General features: G+C 38.3%; 1 protein-coding gene across 1 annotated transcript; it reads left to right on the forward strand.

Annotated features, from left to right (window-relative positions):
• On the forward strand, positions 19,804–20,389 carry LOC109840131. Its single transcript, XM_020408653.1, has 2 exons — positions 19,804–20,030; positions 20,109–20,389. Exons 1-2 carry the CDS (start codon positions 19,877–19,879, stop codon positions 20,387–20,389), a joined length of 435 nt encoding a protein of 144 aa, XP_020264242.1. The 5' UTR covers positions 19,804–19,876.

Genomic DNA, 20,824 nt, shown 5'->3' on the forward strand with positions numbered 1-20,824 from the left:
TATGATGAGGGATCATCGGATTCTGGATCAATGCATCCACTTTCTTGAAGATAGACCTCATAGTCATCAGGTATGGCAGATCTCCTGACTCTAGATGATCTTCTAACAGGTTGTGGCTCTTCTGCAGGTACAAATGTTTCTTGAACTGGAGGAGGAGGTGGAAAGCTATCTGGAAGAGTAGGAAATCTAGAGATGACATCTAATAGCGGAAGCGACTGCTCATCTTCTAAAACTTCCTCAAAACTCAGACCACGATGTTCTGAAGAAGCATTAGGGTCTTCCAGAAACTCAGCATGTTGTGTCTCGAAGAACTGGGTAGACCGAGAAGAACAATAGAACCTGTAGCCCTTAGATCTTGCAGGATAGCCGACAAAGCGACACGACACTGTTCGGGCTTCTAATTTCTTAATGTCTGGATTATAAGGTCGTGCCTCTGCTGGACATCCCCAACACGTAGATGACCAAAACTAGGATCCCTGCCAGTCCAAAGCTTGAAAGGGGTCTCTGCTACCGCCTTACAAGGAAGACGATTGATGATATATACAGCTGTCTTCAATGCCTCACCCCAAAAACTTTCAGGCAAATCTGAATGACTCATCATGCTGCGAACAGCATCTTGATAAGTACGATTTCTTCTTTCAGCTACTCCATTTTGCTGCGGAGAACCTGGGAGAGTGTACTGAGGAACAATGCCTTGTGACCTCAAATACTCAATGAAGGGACCATGATTTGTGCCGTCCTGATCGCTTTTACCATAGAATTCCCCACCTCGATCAGAACGCACGGATTTAATATTTCTTTCTAATTGTTTTTCAACTTCAGCTTGAAAGATCTTGAAAACATCCAGTGCCTCATATTTGTGGTGAAGAAGAAAAATATAGGCATAGCGCGAAAAATCATCTATGAAAGAGATAAAGTATCGCTGACCACCATGAGAGGGAGTGGGAAAAGGTCCACAAATATCTGTATGAATGAGGTCAAGGAGACCTTCACTCCTGGAGGCTTCAAATTTTCTCAATTTAGTCATCTTTCCCTTGATACAGTCAACACATGTACCAAAATCAGAGAAATCTAGCTGTTCAAGAACACCAAACTTTACTAAGGATTCCAATCGCTTTCTTGAAACATGTCCTAATCTCCGGTGCCAAAGTATGGAAGAATTGCTATTAAGCCTAGGACGCTTTGTACCAGAAGAAGATGAATTCACAGACATACATAGAGGAGAAGGAAAAGATGCATCCAGATTTAATCTATAAAGACCGTCAATCAAGAAACCATGTCCGATAACATCGAAACCATTTCTGATAGAGACAGAATTATTCTCGAAAACAAAGCTATAACCAGATCCAGAAAGTCTAGAAACTGAAATAAGATTCCTTCTCATAGAAGGTACGTAGAAAGTGTCTGATAAAACTAAGGAAACTCCAGAATCCAAGCGCAGACTGAAAGTCCCAACGAGCTCCACCTTCATAGGCTGTGAGTTTCCCAAAAATAGCTGCTCATTTGCCCTTGCCTTCCGACTGTGGATTATTCCATGTGATGAAGTTGAAATGTGCACAGAGGCACCAGAATCAATCCACCAAGAATTTGAAGGAACATCAACTAAATTTGTTTCACAACAAACATGAACTAAATCCCTACAAACTGTACTGTACTGTCTCGCTCTAACGGATTCCTCATTCCGCTTCTGGATAAACTGTCCGTCCATCTGTATTAAACCATGGACATATAAATCAAATGAGACCTTTAATTTAATTAACTTTAATATTTCCACATCCAATTTAGGGTTAGAATGGATGGGTCAGAGTGTTTTACGTATGCAACCTTCCACTCTGCGGGACAGGCGGGTGCATCATCTCATCACACCTTTGGGCAAGTGATTTGACATGCTATTCGCCCCCCAAATGTGATATATAATCACCTACAGAACTAGCCTACACAGTGTCAGTTTGATTTGAACACTTCCTAACCTTTGGGCAATAGGGTTATTCTCCTCTCACTGACATGCTTCAACTATCCTGCACCACTTATCATGTAGAGGATTTCCCAGACACCTTTGGGCAAGACTAGTAGTCCACCCACAGATAAGTGCAACCTTCCAGTCCAAATGAGAGTAAACTCAACCTTAGAAAATTAGGGTATTATAGGTTGGTCACCTTTGGGCAAGACACTAACCTACTCTATCATAATTTCTAAGTGACTGTTTTACTGATCTTCCTTAACCCCATAGGTTGATCTAATACTGTAGTCCGTTTTATCATGAACCCAAATATTTACCCCCACCTGAATTAAGGATATAATCAGAGTAAATCAATTATCTTTATGTGCATACAAAAATCTTTATGAATTGTCCAAATTTCTGTATTAAAACTTTATAAAATTAAAATAAAAATTGTATAGTTGAAAAGAACACAAAATGATCTTTCCAACGACTATTTATGGGCTCAAATCGGACTTAAAACGGGCCTGTAGCGACCAAAACAAAATGAATGGTCAAAACTGTAATGGGTCGGGTCTGAAAATTAATGGGTCTAACCCATTTCATAATGGGTTGGGTCTGAATTAATTAATTAATTATAACCTTAATTAAACCCTAACCATAAACCCACCCAACCCAAGAGCCGCCGCCAGCACCCAATCTCCCACAGAACCGACCCTCCGCCGTCGGCCGCAACCCCGCCACCTGCCGCAACCCCGCCACTGGCCGCCGCTCACCGCTGAGCACCGAATCCGCAGAGAGAGAGAGCGCGTGCATAGAGGGCGTGGCATGGCGAGGAGCAGCCATGGTTGATGCGGCATTAAAAAAAAAAGTGAACTCAAAGATGGCCCTTATTTTTTTTATTTAACTTTGCTGTGGCCGTGAGTTCTTCGGAGATAAGATTGAATTAAACAAGTAATCAATCGTAAGAAAACACGCTGAATCCCTTTTTTTTTAACGTTGATCTATTTCCAGCGTTTGACGGCAAACAAAAACGCAGATGCAAACATAAGCACTGGATGCAACCGTAGATCCTCTTTTTTTTTAATAAATCCGAAAATAAAAACTTTAATTCTAGATCAAAAAAAATTCATGCACAAACAGGCTCTGATACCACTGTTGGATAATTTAACGATCTAGACATGAATAATTGAACTAGAAATATAAATTAATTACCGTTCACCGACGAAAATAATGGAAGTCTTCTCCTCTCTCCTCCCGTAGCCAATGATGGGAATTAGGTCTCTTTTCTGCATACGGTTGAGAGGATGGACTCCCACCCTTTAAATAGATATTTGTGATTAACCCTACCCATCATGGTTTAATCACAACCGTGGGATTACACTCCGGTTGATCCTATCCTTTAGATATTCAAGATAACCACCCAACTTGATAAACATGAAACTATCTAACCAGACCATGTGGTTAGCATCTTGATCCTAACCTTTTTACAAATTTGTCGTGTCCCGTACCCGTACCCGTACCTGTACCCGTGTCCGTACCCGTACCTATGCAACCTTGGTCCAAATCAATAATTAGTACAAGATCAATAATCTCTTTTTCGCTAATCACATCCTACTGACTCCTCTTAACATCTATATTGAAAACAAATGAATTTGCCAATTATCTGCATTCAATTCCTCAGTCCTAAGTATATGATCTATTGTCTAAATCAAAATTCACTTCTTGAATTCTGTATACAATAAAATTTGGTATAACAATGGATAGTAACAAAAAACTTATGCTTGTCAAACATTTGAAGTATTATGCAGCACTCTATATTCATGACCTTACAGAACATTACTACATTGAATCTTGAAATTTGAAATAGGTTATTCATAAGACAGGTTTGCACGTTCGAAAAAGTTGTGCTCTATTTGAATTTCTTTTTGATGTGGCATAAGTGGCTTTTTGTGGCATTGGTTATTGCAATAAACAATGTATATCATTTTGCAAGTGATGTATTCATTGAGTTCTTTGCGCTTGGCATAGTAAAAAGAAAAAAAATACATGATTGGTAATTTTAATGCTATCTTCTTCAATATGTTCATGCTATTCCTGAATGGGTTATGTACATGTCCGTGCATATTTTGATAATTCAAAAAGTTTACAAAAATCCCCTTAAATTTTGCAAAAAGCCCCCAATAGTTTACAAAAAAAACCCTAAAAGTTTATAAAAAACACCCTAAAAGTATTATACATATATAGCTACTATAGTTAAATGGGCAAATGAGCGGTCCGTTTATTAAATGTGCGGGTAAAAACCCGCCCATTTAGAAAATGTTAAATGGACCATAAATGGATAAATGGGTAAAACATGCCCGCCCATTTATGGCCCGCCCATTTAATACCAAAACCCACCCATTTAACATCCCTATCCCCCACCCCCTCCCCGGCTTTTTTTAACTAAAAGTGGATTTTAATGCGGAAAAAAAAAATTCAGAGGCTTTGACATAATCGTTAGATCCAAGTCAGGGTTAAATTTGTTTTTGGGAGCAAAAGCTGAATATAATTGCAATTTAGTATGGATAGCATGAGCCTATATGGCGCCCATTAATTACTGGTGGGGAAATAATCCACGTATTATGGACTGCACTCAGCCCATTTGCCCGTCTAATGATACGGTAACTTTGGATCCTCTCTGTGGGGAAAACAATTGCAATTTAATAAAGATAGCATGAGCCTATGTATAGCCCAGGACTTATCTCACAAATGAAGCCCAAATTTCTCTGTCAAAAGGAAGGCCGGTTCTAAATTATGAAGGAAGGCCTCAACACTTTTCATTCAAAGAAATAAAATATCAATATTCGGATTGCTGGACGCTATCTGTAGTTGGAGATCTTTGTAAGCAATTATGCTTCTTAGGCCTTGTGATTTATGCTTTCCTTCGGATTCTTCTTAGAGGGAACGTCTTCTCAAGTCTCAATTCAAGTTTGCTAAGTTGCAAAAGAAGTGATTTGCATATTTCATTATAAAAAAATATTTTTTATTGCAATTCAAGTGTTTACTTATCCAAAATTGTAGAATGTTGTATATTTTCTGATTTGCTCCAAATATCTTAATGGCTAAGACATTAAATTTTACTTTTTAGTAAAAGGATTTGAACATTTCTTGCAAGAAATTGGCATCAATAAATACTACAACCTTTTTCGCAAACTGTAAATCTAATCATCATTTTCAATTACCTTGTTTACAATCAAATCTGAAACCAGAAACCTGGCGATAACATTTGATGACGCAACTCTATTTCCCTTTAACCGAAAAACAGACTACAAGTCTATGGTTAAGATTGAGGGCTGTAATTTTATAGTCCTAATGCATGATACAACTATTAGAGATAAGTTAAATGTGAATAGTGGAATGTTAAATGTGGATCGCGGTAAATGATAGTTTTCCATGCTTTATCTTCAAAATATATTCAACTAAACAAGCCCTGAATTCCAATAATGAAGAAGTTTTGGCGTCCCCATCCTAGAGCTTTACGTCCATTTTGAGAACAACTGTTTAAAGTGGGTATCAATGTGAAAAGCTCCCACTTCCCACCAAGTAAACACAGCCATAGAGTCGTGTACGAATACAATCCAAGCAACGCAATCTCAAGACATTCAAAAGAGAATACATCCAACAACAAAAACAAAAAGGGACAGAGATATATGGAAAGAGAGAGCTCAATAACACAAAAATACTAAGAGAATAGAACAACCATACGAATAAGCAAAATCCCTTGAGAATCCTACCCTCTTGCAAGTTGCTAGAGCTTGCATCCGCTTCCGACAAAAGAAGAAGCTCGACGCTATAAATTCTGTTCATCTTTTTTGATATTCTTATCCCGTTTGGTTAGAGATTGACACGGCAACGAATGATGGTCTCATACATGGTGCATGATGGGATTAGAATATTTGAAAGTTATGGGCTTATCTTGGCTTTGAGTCTTTGACTAATTAACATCATGAGAACACAAGTATGGCACGAGATTTTGACTTCCTATGCTAAATTGTATGTCAAAAAAGAAAACTCTTTTATCTATGGTTTATTTTTCATGAAATGTTTTCATGGAAAATGCTTTACAAATCACCCTGATAACTCATGGACATTTTTCCGTAATTTACCTTTATGTGAATTAACGTCCTCATCCGCATGAATCTGTTACTGTCATGACTCAACGTAAAGATAATTTGAACTATAGACCATGAAATTTTAATTCTTATCTTCTTTCCAAATATGCTAACTTCGTGTGAAAGTGATATTTGAAAGCTTATAATCAGCATGAAACATAATCGGATCATTAAAAAATATTTTTTAAATAAAAATGTGAATCTTTACATAATGCCTCGACTCACATTATTCTTATCGTGGTGGACCCCTCCCATGATAGGGCCTCCATCCACAAAACCGAACAAATTATCCTTCAACGAAAGAGGGAGGAAACCGCACTTCCTTTCCCTCATTCACTCTACATGAAACGCAAGTTTGTCTACAATCCAAAGACTACATCCAACTAGAAATACGAAACACAAAAAGCAAATGGCGGCAGAAAGTTTTTTTTCTTTTTTTTTTCCAGTAGAAAGGAAAAGCAGTCCAAACCCTTTTTTTTCTTTCGTCAATATTACACGTACAACCCCTATACTACAATAGTGAACGTACTTATATTTCTAAACTATTTTATTAGCACTTACATCTAATGGTACATCTACTTACATGACTAAATAACTTTATTAGCACTCACATATAATAAAACTAGTTCATTGAGTGATAGACTTGCTATAAACTCTACTCTTTTAAAATTAATAGCACATTATCTTAAGTTGTGTTTTTGTTTAAGGGTTAATTTTAGAAAACTTCCCCTCAACTGTGGGGCCCCCCCCCCCCCCCCCCCCCAACTATTTAAAACCGAGTAAATCTCCGTCAAGTTTTGGGTGTTTTGTAGATAATCTATCTCAACTTAAAAATTTGATTTAACCGCTGTGGACTTTTCTCACTTAAATATTGCCTCTCAAATCTAATATCATTGAGTTTTATATACTATGTGACAAGTATTTCACTTAAAAAGATAAAAAACCAATCAATTATAAAAGAATTACCTTCGTTTTTTTCCATATGAAGAAAAAGATGTGATATAGAGGAAAAAGGAATTGTAAATTAGTTGTGGTCCTTTTATTATTGGTTGAGGATTTCTTTTTAATTAAATCACTTTCTTCAAGAGGGTATTTTGTTCAAATCACAGATTAAAGTAACTATGTTAAGGAGGTTTTTTGATGGAAGTGTAAAAGATCTGGGGAGTTTTTATAAGACACGCTATAGTTGAGAGGTGTTTTCTAAAATTGCACCAACACTGAGAGGGGTTATCTATAACACCCCCCATAATAATGGGGTTTTGTCAAACTGAATCAATTGAGTGGGTTTTTTAAGACAATCCCCATAGTTGGGAGTATTTTTAAAAAATTAACTCTTCTTTTAAATATGGCTTATATATAATTTGTCCCTCAAAATATTTTAATAATTTAATATTACTCAATAAAATTATGAGCAATTTTAAAATTTGAGGAAATAACATAGAATCATAAGATATTTAAAATCAAGGAACTAATATCTAAATAACATTTACATATTTGCTCTTATAGGCATTCTGTTAAATATCAGCCAATATATCAGTGTTAAAAACTTTATCTTGGTAATAATTTTATATTTTTTTATTTTGTTTGGTGATTTTTTTAAAATATCGACCGTTATTGAAAATATGAACGATATATTACTTTGAAGATATCAAGAAAATCATGATATTTTTAATTTGATTGTGGGCTTAATTTCGGATTGTATTTGGGAAATAATCGAAACCCACAAAAATCATAGTTCTTCTCCCAAATCTCTTCACTCTCGGCTCTCCCAAATCTTAAGCATATGTATTTGTAAAACCCCATAATTTCGAAAATATTTTGGCAAATAACATTAAATGAGTTTTATTATGGTTGATATTATTCTAGGATGAATGAACATGATTGTAATACATTTGAGATCGATTAAGTACATATAAATATGTGTGTGTGTGTGTGTGTGTGTGTGAGCATGAACAACTGTTGGCTGAAATCATCACTGGTCGGTCGACCAACCCTAGCAATCGGTCGACCAATGGACAGTGGTCGATCGACTGACACTAGCAATTGGTCGATCGATGGGTGCATAGGTTTTGGGTTTCGGGTCGGATCGGTTTGGGCCTGTTTGATCTCATATATATATATATACCAAGAGGAGGGCGAGATCGACGGCTTCGGTGAGGGAGGATCGAGTTCCTTACGTGTGTGGGAGTTCAACACGAAATTTTTGAGGTGAGTTTCATCTCCTCCAATCCCATCCCCATTTTTCTCCATCCCCATTTTTCTTAGGTTTTATTGGATTTTAAAACCTATTTTATGCGTAAAGATCACCCCTTTTTTATCTGTATAACACAAAGATTTAATCTTTCTGATTTAAAAGTTACGAAACGAATTTCTTTGATTTGAGTTTAAGATTTGAAATAGATCTAACATGAGATTTTGTTAATGTTGTTTGTTTTCATGATGAATTTTCAAACATAAATATGTTAAGAGTTTTTAGATTTCCCAAAATGTTTATAATTGTATTTTCATGTAGTAAAGTAAACCCTAATTACACTAAATCAAGTTTTATACATGAGTTCTTTTTGAGAAATTTTGATTTTTGTTCATGATAAAGAAAAAACCATGAATTATGTTTTGTCACCAGCATCGGTCAACTGATCAAAGAAATCGGTTGACCAATTAGTCTGTAGGAAACTAGAGAATTTTCTCTGGTCAGTCGACCGACCTAGGTAATCGGTTGACTGACCGAAGCTATCTATGTGTGCATATTTGTCGCTGCCGGTCGACCGATGTGTTATGTCGGTCGACCGATTTGATCTATTTTGCACAAGTTGTTTTACCACGTGCTTTTGATCGTGAACACGAAGTGCGAGTCGCACGTCGACACACGTGCGAGACCGTGAGAGGACACGTGCTAAATTTGAGCATGCACGAGCCTATTGATACGCGTAGTCTAAAATTTTGAGCTTGTTATGATAGGGAATAACATTTGTTTCGTTTTATGGTGATTTTGGATACTTGAGTGGGGTTAGTTGGTGCACCACAATGAGACCGTGGTTGACTACACTCAAAGTACGTTAGTTGGTATACTGCAATGAGATCGCAATGGACTACACTCCATTATGCATCATTGTGTTTCGGATTAGGCTGATATGCCTATACTTCGTAGGGTGTTCGAGTAAGGTAATGAATCACAAAATACTACGATGAGCCATATGATATTGTGAGCGCCTATACTCCACACTATTTTCTTTGTAGGGAATCATACAAAATTATAAATTTGCTCCCGTGTTACCTACCTTGAGGGTAGAGTATAAGGTTATGGTTTGTTATGTACTACGTATCCTAGAAAAGATCTTTTACCGAATATTTATTTTTGTTCCCGACCAACTACCCGAGGAAAATATGAGTCGTTATGATATGATTTGTTATGGATGAGGCTTGGTAATGTATTGTTCTTTGTTAATTATTTTATTCATAGGATTTTTGAGTTAATATTTAGTGATCCACAATTTGAGATACATGGTATATATATGAGGGTTTTCTTGTTTTGATTATTTCGCTCAACGTACTCATTCTCATGTTGTGAGTTTCTAAATATTAATTCCTCTTAGTTCAGGATGTAGTATTTATATATTTATATATGCCATAACTTGTATTTTTATACACCTTACCCATTTTTCCCTGGGGACGGTGGAGATGTTCTCGTTAGTGCTTTGACGCTCGTTGTTTCCATCTTTTTTAGGCAGCAAGTTAGGGGTTCGGAAAGTCACAGGTTGACGGAGACTCGGCATAGTTTGCCATCATTTATTAGTAGATAGTTAGTAGGCACTCCACAATGGATATTTTATTGAATAGTGTTGGGTGCATGACATGTTTGACATCTTTGAGTTCACCTTAGACTACAGCCTTGAGTGAAACCAAGGGCGTCATAGTAATGATGCAAATTCTTATGTTTAAAATTTATTAATATGTTAGATTAGATATTACAATGTCATGTTATGTATGAATATAATCTTGTATGACACCTAGTATTACATACATATTCCTAATTTTACAATCTGATATCATGGATTTATTTGTTCAATATTCATTTGATGTCCAATATTTTGTAGTAGACCTTCCAAAGCCTCTTCTAAAGTTTTCTAAGCGAAGTATATACTTTCATGAAATAATTTAAAATCTTGAGACTCATTCAAAATATGATGCTTTAATTTTTCCACATCTCTTCTACTATATAAATATAAGCTAAGCATATGACCTCATATTGTATGATGAGTATTATTTATCAATGGGATCATATACTATTGTTTGTAGATAACAAATGTCTCAAATCTTTTATTGGCTTAACTGAACTTAAATACCTTATAGTTTACCAAAATTATACTTATATACCTCCACTTGTATATTTCTGCACTTTTTTTTAAATTTTAGATAACGTATCTTGTTCACTTAAATATCCTAATATTATCTAAAAGTTAATATTTATACCTTCTGTCCTGTTACCTAAACATAAAAATGCTCTTTGTAATTTTCTTATATGAGTTTCATGGTATAATTTTAGGACAATTCTATGTTTTTTACTCTTTCTATAAATATTTTATTGACATGCAATTATTATTATACATTACTAATAATTAATATGATGTATAGTTTTACAATAATGTTGAAAGTTTTAGGGACCAAATTATACAAACTTAAAGTGATATATAATATAATTAATTAACAATGATAATTAATTTAGTTTAGCTAGTATTAGAATGTAATATTAAAAAAGAATAGAGGTAATATAGTCCTTGAAAAGTTTTTCCACAACTTCCTCTTTTAAAAGGAGTATGATATGATATGATATGATCTGAGACATTACTTTTTTGCCCACAATTTGAAGGGCAAAATAGTTTTTTTTTTTTGGTAAACCGAAACAAAACGTGCATAAGCTATCCTCTTATAATGCTAAGATTCTCTTAAGCATACGGAAGAAATAAACTTTCTAAAATTTAGAGCATGTACACGCTAATAAAATAGTTTGTATAAGTAGCTACACTCCCATAATATAAAAGAATACATCCAGGGAACATTTCTTTTTCAAACTTGTAGAAATTGTACTTGACTATACATTTATGATAATAGCACTTCCTCTTGACTTTTGCCTAAGACTAAAATGACCAAATTTACTTTCAAAATTTCATGTTGAAATTGCTTTGATTTTGGATTTTTCGTTTGTTTCTAATACAACATGTCTATACCCTTTGAACCTCTTGTCTCAATTAAAAAATGTCTTTGTCAACTATATTTGCTAGAGGACCTAAAAAGGTAAAAGCCTCCACTAGAATCCACTTATATACCAAAGTTGCTAGGTTCCCTACAAAAGGAAACCATGTCTAGATAATAACGAGGAGGAGAGTTACCATTAACTAAGAAGAAAAGTTCAAGCAACCTAGTTCATACTTAAACAAGAAAATGACTCAAGGTTACTTTTCATTATTATCTTTTAGAAGGTGCTTTTTGTTCCTAAAGTCCACATCCTAGATGTGGCCGTGCTAATGCTAGGTGATTAACAAGAGGAAGACAAACATGGCTATAGGAAATGGAAAATTTTGCTCTTGTCGTCGCCCTATGTAAGTTATAATGGAATTTTGTTGGTTAATATAACAAGGTTTCCGGTCCTTTTAAGAGTAAATATCTATGATTGACGCCGATTATATCAACAAAATGATCAAAAGTTTAGTTTATAGCTAACATATTTCTTAAAATCATAGATTTCAAAGATATAGAAACCATGAAATGTTTACTGTTTGGAAAAAATAATGTATGTAGGTAATACCTTTTGTGATGCCCTCAAACCTAATCCCACATCAACTATGGATTGGGCATCTAAAGTGTTTAGATAAGTATGGGATTTAATTGTAGCATGGACTAGTCAATTTTAAAAGAGATTTGAGTCATACAACCCGCTACACTCAGTGGGTCAATGACATACAATGCACTAACGGGCTCACGACCTGGAGCATGACAAATTGTATTAAAGCAGTTAGCTAGCCAAAAGTGTGGAGCTAAGTGCTATGCGGGACTAAGCGCTACACCGTGTGAATGTGGTGGGAGCCACCTGTAGAGTCCATATCGCATTACGGTGATACTAGGATGTCCTAGTTATCATATCGTGATGAGTACGTGGCGTATTTATTGTGGAGTGATTACAATGCCCCTAAACTTAGTCCCACATCAACAATGGAATGGGCATTTAAAATGTTTAAATAGATAAGCATGATATTCAAATGTAGCATCCAAAAGTAAAATCATAATCCGCTTGTATTTAAAACTTTGGTATTTTAATATAGTTTTTCACTTGTATAACCTCTCCCATTTTTGATGTTTTTAAAATTGCTATTGGAATGATCATATTTGCTACTTATCTTACAATTTATGGTCAACTACAAATCACACCCTTCGCAGCTGTTAAAGAATAAAAATAGAATGTTCCTCTATTTAATATAACTAATTATTTAAAAAATTGTCTAATTAATATTTGCATAAGAATCTCAAGGATTCTTACTAAAAAGTTATAGGTGTAGATAAGAGGAGAGGATTTTCGCTGCAAATGAAATAGAAATGGCCTCTCTTTTATCTTAAGCATCAAAATAATGCTCTAGGGATAAAGGCCGAGATTTGGTCATACATATTTGTATGCATTTTACACTTGGTTTGTTCACCACATCTGCATATAAAAAGTTATTAATTTACCCATCTTGGAAATTTTATTACATAATGGAAACGATCTAATTTGGTGTTTTGTGGCCCTAACTTGGACTCCCTTGAAGCGAGGAAGTGGACATGCGTCATGGCTTTTCAATAAACACAAAGCACTTCTTGTGCTTCTATACTAATTAATTTATTTTTAGGGCTTAGTCTTTGTCAATGAACAGCCTACTGACATCCCTATACAAAATCGCCTAATCCATCCAAAATTGAAATGGCATATAAAATTCTCTTGTTGCCGGATTCATACTCCAAGCTCCAAGTGCCGTTTTGTAGTTGCCTAAGTGCTTCTTGCCGTCCAAATTTTATTTGGGCCCAAAATATCTTCCGCCACTTAGACATTATCAAAGTTTTCCCAAGAATGGTGACTTTCATTTATACCATTTAATATCTGATTACCCTTAGAAAACGATTATTTATTTGTGCAAGAAGGATTCTGTTCATATAACTTGTTATCTAATTACTTATAGAATAGTTTTCTATAGAGGTTTAGGTAGAAAATGAGTTGTTTTTGTAAGAATCTAAGATAAAGCCTGATTGTTTAGATCAAACAATTAGGGAGAGAATTTATCAACAAACAATGGACAAATTGCTACAATTTACCATCATTAATTTTGGTTAACAAATTCATTTTTAGAAGCAAATGCAGTTTTTGTAGCGATCCCCGTTGGTGAAACAAAAGAAATTACATAAAAAGTTTTATATAGAAAATCATATAGAAGCGAAGGATGACTTCACATATATCTCCAATGCAAGTTTTAAATTTGATTCATTTGTTGTAGGACTTTTGTTCGAACGGATGTCACGTCCTCTTTGTACCTACAAGAGTAAAAGTATACCGAGCCAAGTGTCATCCTCTACTTCTTTATTATATAATATTTTAGAGAACCTAATGAGGTCCCAAAGGTGGTCCTAACATATACATGGACCAGTTTGTTCTTGTAGAGTCAAATTGACTTAAAACGCTTAACGGACAATATCATGGAGGATTCGGATAATCACGAGCTACACGTATAAATTGACTTTCACAAATAAACAATCATATTTTTCAAGTCAAAAGGCGAATTCTAACATATTATATATGTAAATCGCCTATCTCGACGAGACTGAGCCAACCAGATTGTCAGATTTTTAAAATATCATCAGTAATACCCAGTTTTGACTAAAATCCAAAAATAATCAGTTTTTAGTTTATTTTTAGTAATAAAATTGGAGTCTATTAAGATTAGAAAATAAATTTAATACTAGAGTCCAATTAGATTAGGAAACAAATTCAATTTTGATTCATGATTTGTTTCCTCTATTATAAGGAGTTTTTTTAGGATAGAATTTGATACTTTTTATTTCTTTGTAATTATAGTCTTACTAGGAGTCTTGTTTATTTTCTATTTAAGCTGAGAATTGAAAGCCCTATAGATGTATATCTTTTCATCAATAAAATTACTCTTTCAATATTTTCTTCATGGATTCGAAATTCTTCGTGGATTCGGAGATCGTTTTTTGTGGATTTAGAGAACACCCTTGGTGGATTCCAAGGTTATCACTTCCGCGCTACGTTACAAATTCGACAGAACCTCAAATAACTCAGAATCGCGCATGTTTTCAGCGAAAGTTGACTCCATTGCCGATTCCATTAAACTTTGATTTGTTTACACAAAATTACAATGAAACTAAACAAAAATTACAACTCTCGAGAAAATAACACAGAAATTGTCTATCAACTCCTGCTTTGTGGGACTTTGCCTGTGCCGTGAGTGCTTTGGCTCGTTGACCACCGATTCAAAGATCGTGAGGGTGTTTAGGGATCTCTCCTTCGTTTATCGAAGTAAAGATTTAAAAACGAATATCTTATCGATGTAAGATGTCCGTTCTTCCAAAGATCAAGTCTGAGCTTAGATCTCTAGGAATCACCGAATGATGCTTGTCAAAGGGTGAAAGTTCTCTCTCTTCTTCAAAATCACTGAAAGCTCAAGTCTCTTCTGCTCCAAAATGCCCTCTGTCCTTTATTTCGTGTGTAGGGAGGTATTTATAGGGGTCTCAGTGCACCACAGTTGAAACGGGGGCAAAATAACTGACCGAGTGTTTTCTCTTTGGCCGCTGCAGTCTACACTGCCGCGGCTATTGGCGCGGCAGTATAGGCTGCCGCGGCCAAAGAGACGGTTATCAGCACGTTCCATCGTGCTTAAAACCGTTCTCCCATGACCTTTAACCACTTTTTTCGTGGTTTAACTGCTTGTCCACGTCAGCACACGTTCTGTTTCTGGTATGCTGCCACGTGGGCCTCAAAAATCATCATATAACTGTTTCGTAACTGCTGCAACACTCCTTTAACATAGCCGCGGCACCCTAGATTGCAGCGCCCAAGCCGCGACACGACAAGCTGTCGCGCCTTAGGCGGACTATGTGCTTGTCGCCGCCTTAGCCGCCGGCCTTATCGTGCACTTCGCTATCGGCGACGTCATGCGCCTCCGCGCCACCTTGTCGTTGCCTGATGACGTGTAATAATGCTTCCTCCCATATATTTTTGGTGTGTATTTTGGATGTCTGGCAAGCATTTATTTCGACGGCCTACAGATTACCCCTACCAAAGTATCTCAACTATTCATATTTTTTTTAGAGAGGATCTGGGACACTTTTGGATATGATAAGTTTCCTTGCAATTTCTCCCAGGTCCTTGCTTTTGAGAAGTGGCATAGAATGATATATTTGAATTTGGCTTAATCCTTGACTTCTTTATTCTTTTGTTACTCAGTGCGTTGGTAGAATAGTTAAAATTCCCCCGGTACTGCCGTTATCGCGTGGCCGTTGTCGAAAGTCTTGAATCAGGAACTGTTGTTAAAAATAGGAGATGCAGTTTATACTCATATACTCATCGGAGTGTTCGGGTATGTGTTCCAAATACAGCAGGAGATGTATGTGTTCAAACGTCGAAGAATTATCGTGTATGCACAGTGTTCCTACAAGCAAGAATGAACCATGGTGTGTTAGCTGCCGCGGCAGCTTATACTGCCGCGCTTGAGCGCGACAACATAGACTGTCGCGCTAGAGCGCGACAGTATCGAGTGCCACGCAGCGCCTCGGCCAATCAGATTATAAATCTGATGTTTGGGCTTCTTCGGGTTATTTTTCCCCGCTCCTTTGAGTTCGAAACCTCTTCAAACACCCTATAAAAGGTTTTCTTTGGCTTTTCCCCTTTCACCTCTTCGTATTTGGTCGATCTTTTTCTCAAAAGAGATCTAGGGTTTTGAGCACTCTTCTTGGATTTTGAGATTTCCTTTGCTGTGTTCATCTTTCGGATCTATTCCCCTCTATCCCCAGGTAGAACCAAACCTATCCTTTGCTTTTGGGTTAGTTTTGCTTTTTATTTTGAAATTTTGTCTCAAAACCCTAATTTCATTGTTATTTGAGGCAGTTTGAATATGTCACCAAAGAAGGCTCGTGCTTCGAAGGGCAAATCGGCGGCACCAGCACCTGAGGAGGTCGAGGCTGCCGAGGTGAGTTTTCAACACTTCCCCCCTTCAAAACTACTGTTTTTGCATGTATAACCTCATTTGCCTCCTTTGAGAGGCATTCGGGAAGAGTTGACATCCTCCATCGAGAGGATTGACGCTTTAAAAACACATATCTTGTTCAATCAAGACATGTACCACAGTCAAGATGCGAGTTTTTGTCGAACTCGTGTCTTGTCGAAATCAAGGGGCCGCTGTTTAGTTACCGCGGCAGTACGTGCTGCCGCGGCTGAACGCGGCAACATACCCTGCCGCGGTAACGCACGACAGTAAATGGTGTCGCGGTCACTTAGAGCGGGGCTTTGTTCTGTTTAGCCTCTTTTACACAACTGTTTTCCAACTTTTCTTTGTAGTCCCTTTTCCCTCTGTGGCCTTCTCTGATAGAGAGGACCCAGGCCAGAGTGGTACTCTTCACGCCTCCTTTCGCGGCGACTTTCTGGTTAGAGAGGCCCGCCAATTTAATGAAGATCGTGATAATAATGTTCCGGAGTTGATTTGCGAGGGAGGCCGTCGCACTCTGCGTGCTCTGCTGACCGACTCACCCTTAACTCCAACTAGAGATTCTACTGAACCGTTGAAGAAGCCTGACTATCTGTTCGGAGATTCGATAGAAGATCCAGACAATCTCTGCCGTGGCTCTGAAATTTGGTTGAATGAGCATGAAGGTGCTTTTCTATTTCTTCCTCCATTCCCTCGTCAATATTCAATTCTGCAATTAAGGAATCTTGCTGTTTCGAGAAAAATGGCGTGGCATCTAACAGAAGACCATGAGCATATCCATTGTGGATTTATTGGCAAAGATGTCAGTGCTCCTGGCTCCATTGGCAGGCATAATGTCCGTGGCCTTCACCCAGGGATATTTGGACTAGATAGCGGGCCTCAGAACGAACTAATGATAAGGGCCAATACCGTAAAGAATAGGCTCGCTAGGGTTGGCCGAGAACTCCCCATTCCGAAATTTAGATGTTATGGATGGGTTCATTCTCTTCCCGACAAATGGTGGGCTAGGATGACCAAGTATGTACTCAATCGTTGGGATCAAGAGTTAAGGAATTTGGGGTTATATGCTCCGATCCGAGCCAGCATGCATGGTCTTCCAGTCAGCGTAGATCATTTCCTTGCTTTATTTGAGTCTTATATTCCGGAGGCCAATACATTTCTTACCAAGTATGGGGAGTTAGGGCTTCCGCTCCACGAAATGATGCAAGTATCTGGACTGCCATTGGGGAACACTCCTTATCAAGAATATTTTCCCAACAATCGTCAGCTCATGAAGATGAAGAAGGCTGGCTCTCCTGCTTATGACATACTCTGGGAATTAACTTGTCACTATCAAATAGCGATAGCCAAGATTAAAGTAAAGAGTAAGAAGGCAGCTCGAGTCAGTTTAAAACAGTTCGCTGACTATTTGTTTCAGAATCTCGAGAGCCCGACCGGTGAAGCTGTCTGCGAATCACCGATTCTGACCCCTTCGGACGTTAACAGGCTGATTACGAAGATTAATGCCCAATCTTATAGAACCGAGTCATCTGAAGGCGGTTTTCTTAAGGGCACTAAATTCAGCACTTTCTTATGGCAAGCCACCAAGAGAATGAAGCCTGCGACTCTTCTTTCTGGTTATCTGGCCATATGGCTAAAGAAATGTGTAGTGCCGCATCAGTCTTCCGAGGCGCTTCCTCTTGAGGTTCTTCTTCCCGCCGTGCAATTAGCTGTTGGGGGTAGGTTATCCTTACTCTCCGCTATGATCGCTGACCTCCATAGCGGTTTGCGTAACCTATCTACCACTTTTACCAAAGTGGGTGCTGAGCCTTCAACTAAAATTCCATTGTCGAGCGTCGAACTGCCGTACACATATTTAATGGCGTGGCTAGTTCTCCATCGAGCGGACATGATGTCAGCACCTGACGCGTCTGATCCAGAAATCCCCTTGTTGCAGCTCTTAGAAGGATGTAAGTGGTTATATCCTTCCCGACCGTGGATTGACCGAGTGAGGCAGTTCAAGAATGCCAAGTGCTGGGAATTTTACAAGTGTTTCCCTCAGTTTTCTGGTGCCTATAATGATACACTCGTTGACGAGGAAATGCCTGGAGCTAACAGGACTTCTCTCGACGTGGGTAGCTTCCATTGGCTCATGAACATTCGCCCAGGCTATAATGTTTTTCGGTCGAAGAACCTTTGCAGGATTGAGCCTTATTTTCCTTGCCGTTTTGCGCGACAATTCGGCTACGATCAACTGTACATCGGGAATCCCAATAAATGGTTAATAAACTACGGAGGCCTCATTGATGGAGTACGAGCCTGGTTCTGGAATGTTGCCGGCTGTACCGGAGCTCAATTTAGTCTGCCTGTTGCTGAGCCTGAACTCCACATGACCTTTGTTTATTGCCGGTGGATTTTAGCCGCCAACACTCCTCTTGCGAAGAAGAAGCTTTCCGAACTGGAATCCGAGGCCGTGGTTCGGAGAATTGTATCTAAAAAAGGAAAGGAACCTGCTACATCTTCCCGCAAAGGAAAACAGATAGCTGATTCCGAAGAAAGTGACGACTTTGAAACATCCAGCGAAGAGGATGAGAGTAGAAATGAAGCAGAGGCTGATGTCCCTCCGTCTCCCGTGGCTCACAGGACTCGTCGAGCTTCTTCACCCAAATCACCCGGTGCTCCTTCTAAGGGTATTCGAATGATGGAGAAGAATATTCCCTTATCGTCTTCTAACAAGATGACAGTCAGATGGTCTGCGCTTGAGAGATTGAAGAAGAAAGGAAGAGAGGAAGGATCCACCCCGCCTTATTCCAGCAGAAAAGGAGATCCGATCTTCTGCCTCTTTTGGAAGTTCAACCCAGCCCCTGTCTCAAGGGTCTGAATTGCAGTTCAAGTTTCGCCATGAGAGCTCCGAGTTCCTCGGAGTTCTCGCTGCCTTCGAAAAGGGTTACAGAAGATGCTCATCAACAACGTTCAATCTCTCGTTGCCTGAAGAGAGTTTATCAGGATAATTCCAGATTGATCGAGGGGTAAGATGCTCATTCTTGTTTCGTTTTTCATTATTTCATCTTTGAATATAGCATCTTATTTTCTCTCTTTGCCATTATAGCTGGAGCCAGAAGGGAAGGGGAATCGTTGCCCGAGCCTTGCTTCTCCGGGTTAATGGATGTTGATGAGTCCAAGCTTCATCACCACAGGTGCAAAAGCGAATGGATGTGAAGAACCCCTCAAGTGCTGGACTACCTGCCTCTCGGCCACTACATCGACCTCACCAACTGCCGACACAGGTACAAATGTTTTCTCATTTGGGGGGCATTTCCGGGAGATAAGTGAATCGGAACATGTTCCTCTCCTACTAACTTGTGTGTTTTATCTTCTTTTAGTTAAACTAAAGGAGGTGAGTGCGGGTAGTAGCGCTGCTAATCCCGCAACTATTGTTGAAGGTAATCTCACTTTATTTGTTTTGATTCTTTCATATTTCTTGCATATATGTTGACGGATTCTTCTGCTTAATAGACCTTCCTGTCAACGAACCGAAAGACATAGAACTTACCCATGATATGGGTATCGGAGATTTCGATGAGCGAGACTTCGATCTTGACATTTCTGAAGATGTACACCAGGAGATCTCCGATATACTATCAACTCCGGTTCCATCCGCTACTGCAGGACCAACTACGCGAGTTGATTCAGCTGAAGTAGGTGCATCAAAAGGTATACTCTTTTAGACTCCAGTTTTCAACTGTACTTTCATCTTTTATTGTTCTTGGGGGACTGAAATAAGAATTTTAGACGTAGGACCAACCAACGAAGTTGATGCGTCTACCGTCATTGGTGAATGTGATCAACCTGAAGGTTTGGGTTTCTTACTTCTGGCAAGTCCTCCAGCTGAAGTTGAACCACCAGCCACTGCTCCTTCGACTTCCGCTATTGTCGAAGCTGAACCTGTTGTGCCTTCTGCTCCGACTCCAGTGGATCATGAAGTAGGAGGGTCGAAGGCTACAGTGGAAGAGCAACCTCCTGTTACTTCGGCTCAACTTGGTATGTCTCATCTAGTTGTGCTTCGAAGTTAGATTAATATTCGCGGAGTGTTTATTCATCCTTTCCTTATTGAAAGAACTTGTTCCTCAAGATCTTGTCGCTCTGGATCCGAAACCATCAGGGGTTTCAGGTGAACAATCGTCTGGTGTAGTGACTCAACCGACAAGCGTTATTCCTGAACAAATCCCGGTTGTTATAGAATCTGCTATGACCTCAACAAGCCAAGGTAACCCGGTTGTGAAACCTTCCAGCGAGTGTATATATTTTTGTGCTTACTCCATTTATTCCCCTTGCAGCTCTTTCTTCATCATTGTCCGAACGTATTCAGACTTTATTGGCAGATGAAGATCCAAACCAAGTTGCCCTCTGCGTTGACGTCCAAAGCTTCGTTCTTTTCTTAAACGCCATGGTTGATCGAATTCTTCTTAAAGGTTCACCATTTGAACTTTTCAGGAAGTCTCTCGACC

Source organism: Asparagus officinalis, chromosome 1 (genome assembly GCF_001876935.1).
Source record: "Asparagus officinalis chromosome 1, Aspof.V1, whole genome shotgun sequence".
NCBI classification, from domain to species: domain Eukaryota; kingdom Viridiplantae; phylum Streptophyta; class Magnoliopsida; order Asparagales; family Asparagaceae; genus Asparagus; species Asparagus officinalis.

Bases quoted from the DNA above. Each gene is read 5' to 3' on its own strand.
- LOC109840131 (XM_020408653.1), top strand. From the start codon at position 19,877: ATGGGTATCGGAGATTTCGATGAGCGAGACTTCGATCTTGACATTTCT. The intron at 20,031-20,108 runs GTATACTCTTTT...TAAGAATTTTAG, and splicing joins TGAAGTAGGTGCATCAAAAG to ACGTAGGACCAACCAACGAA.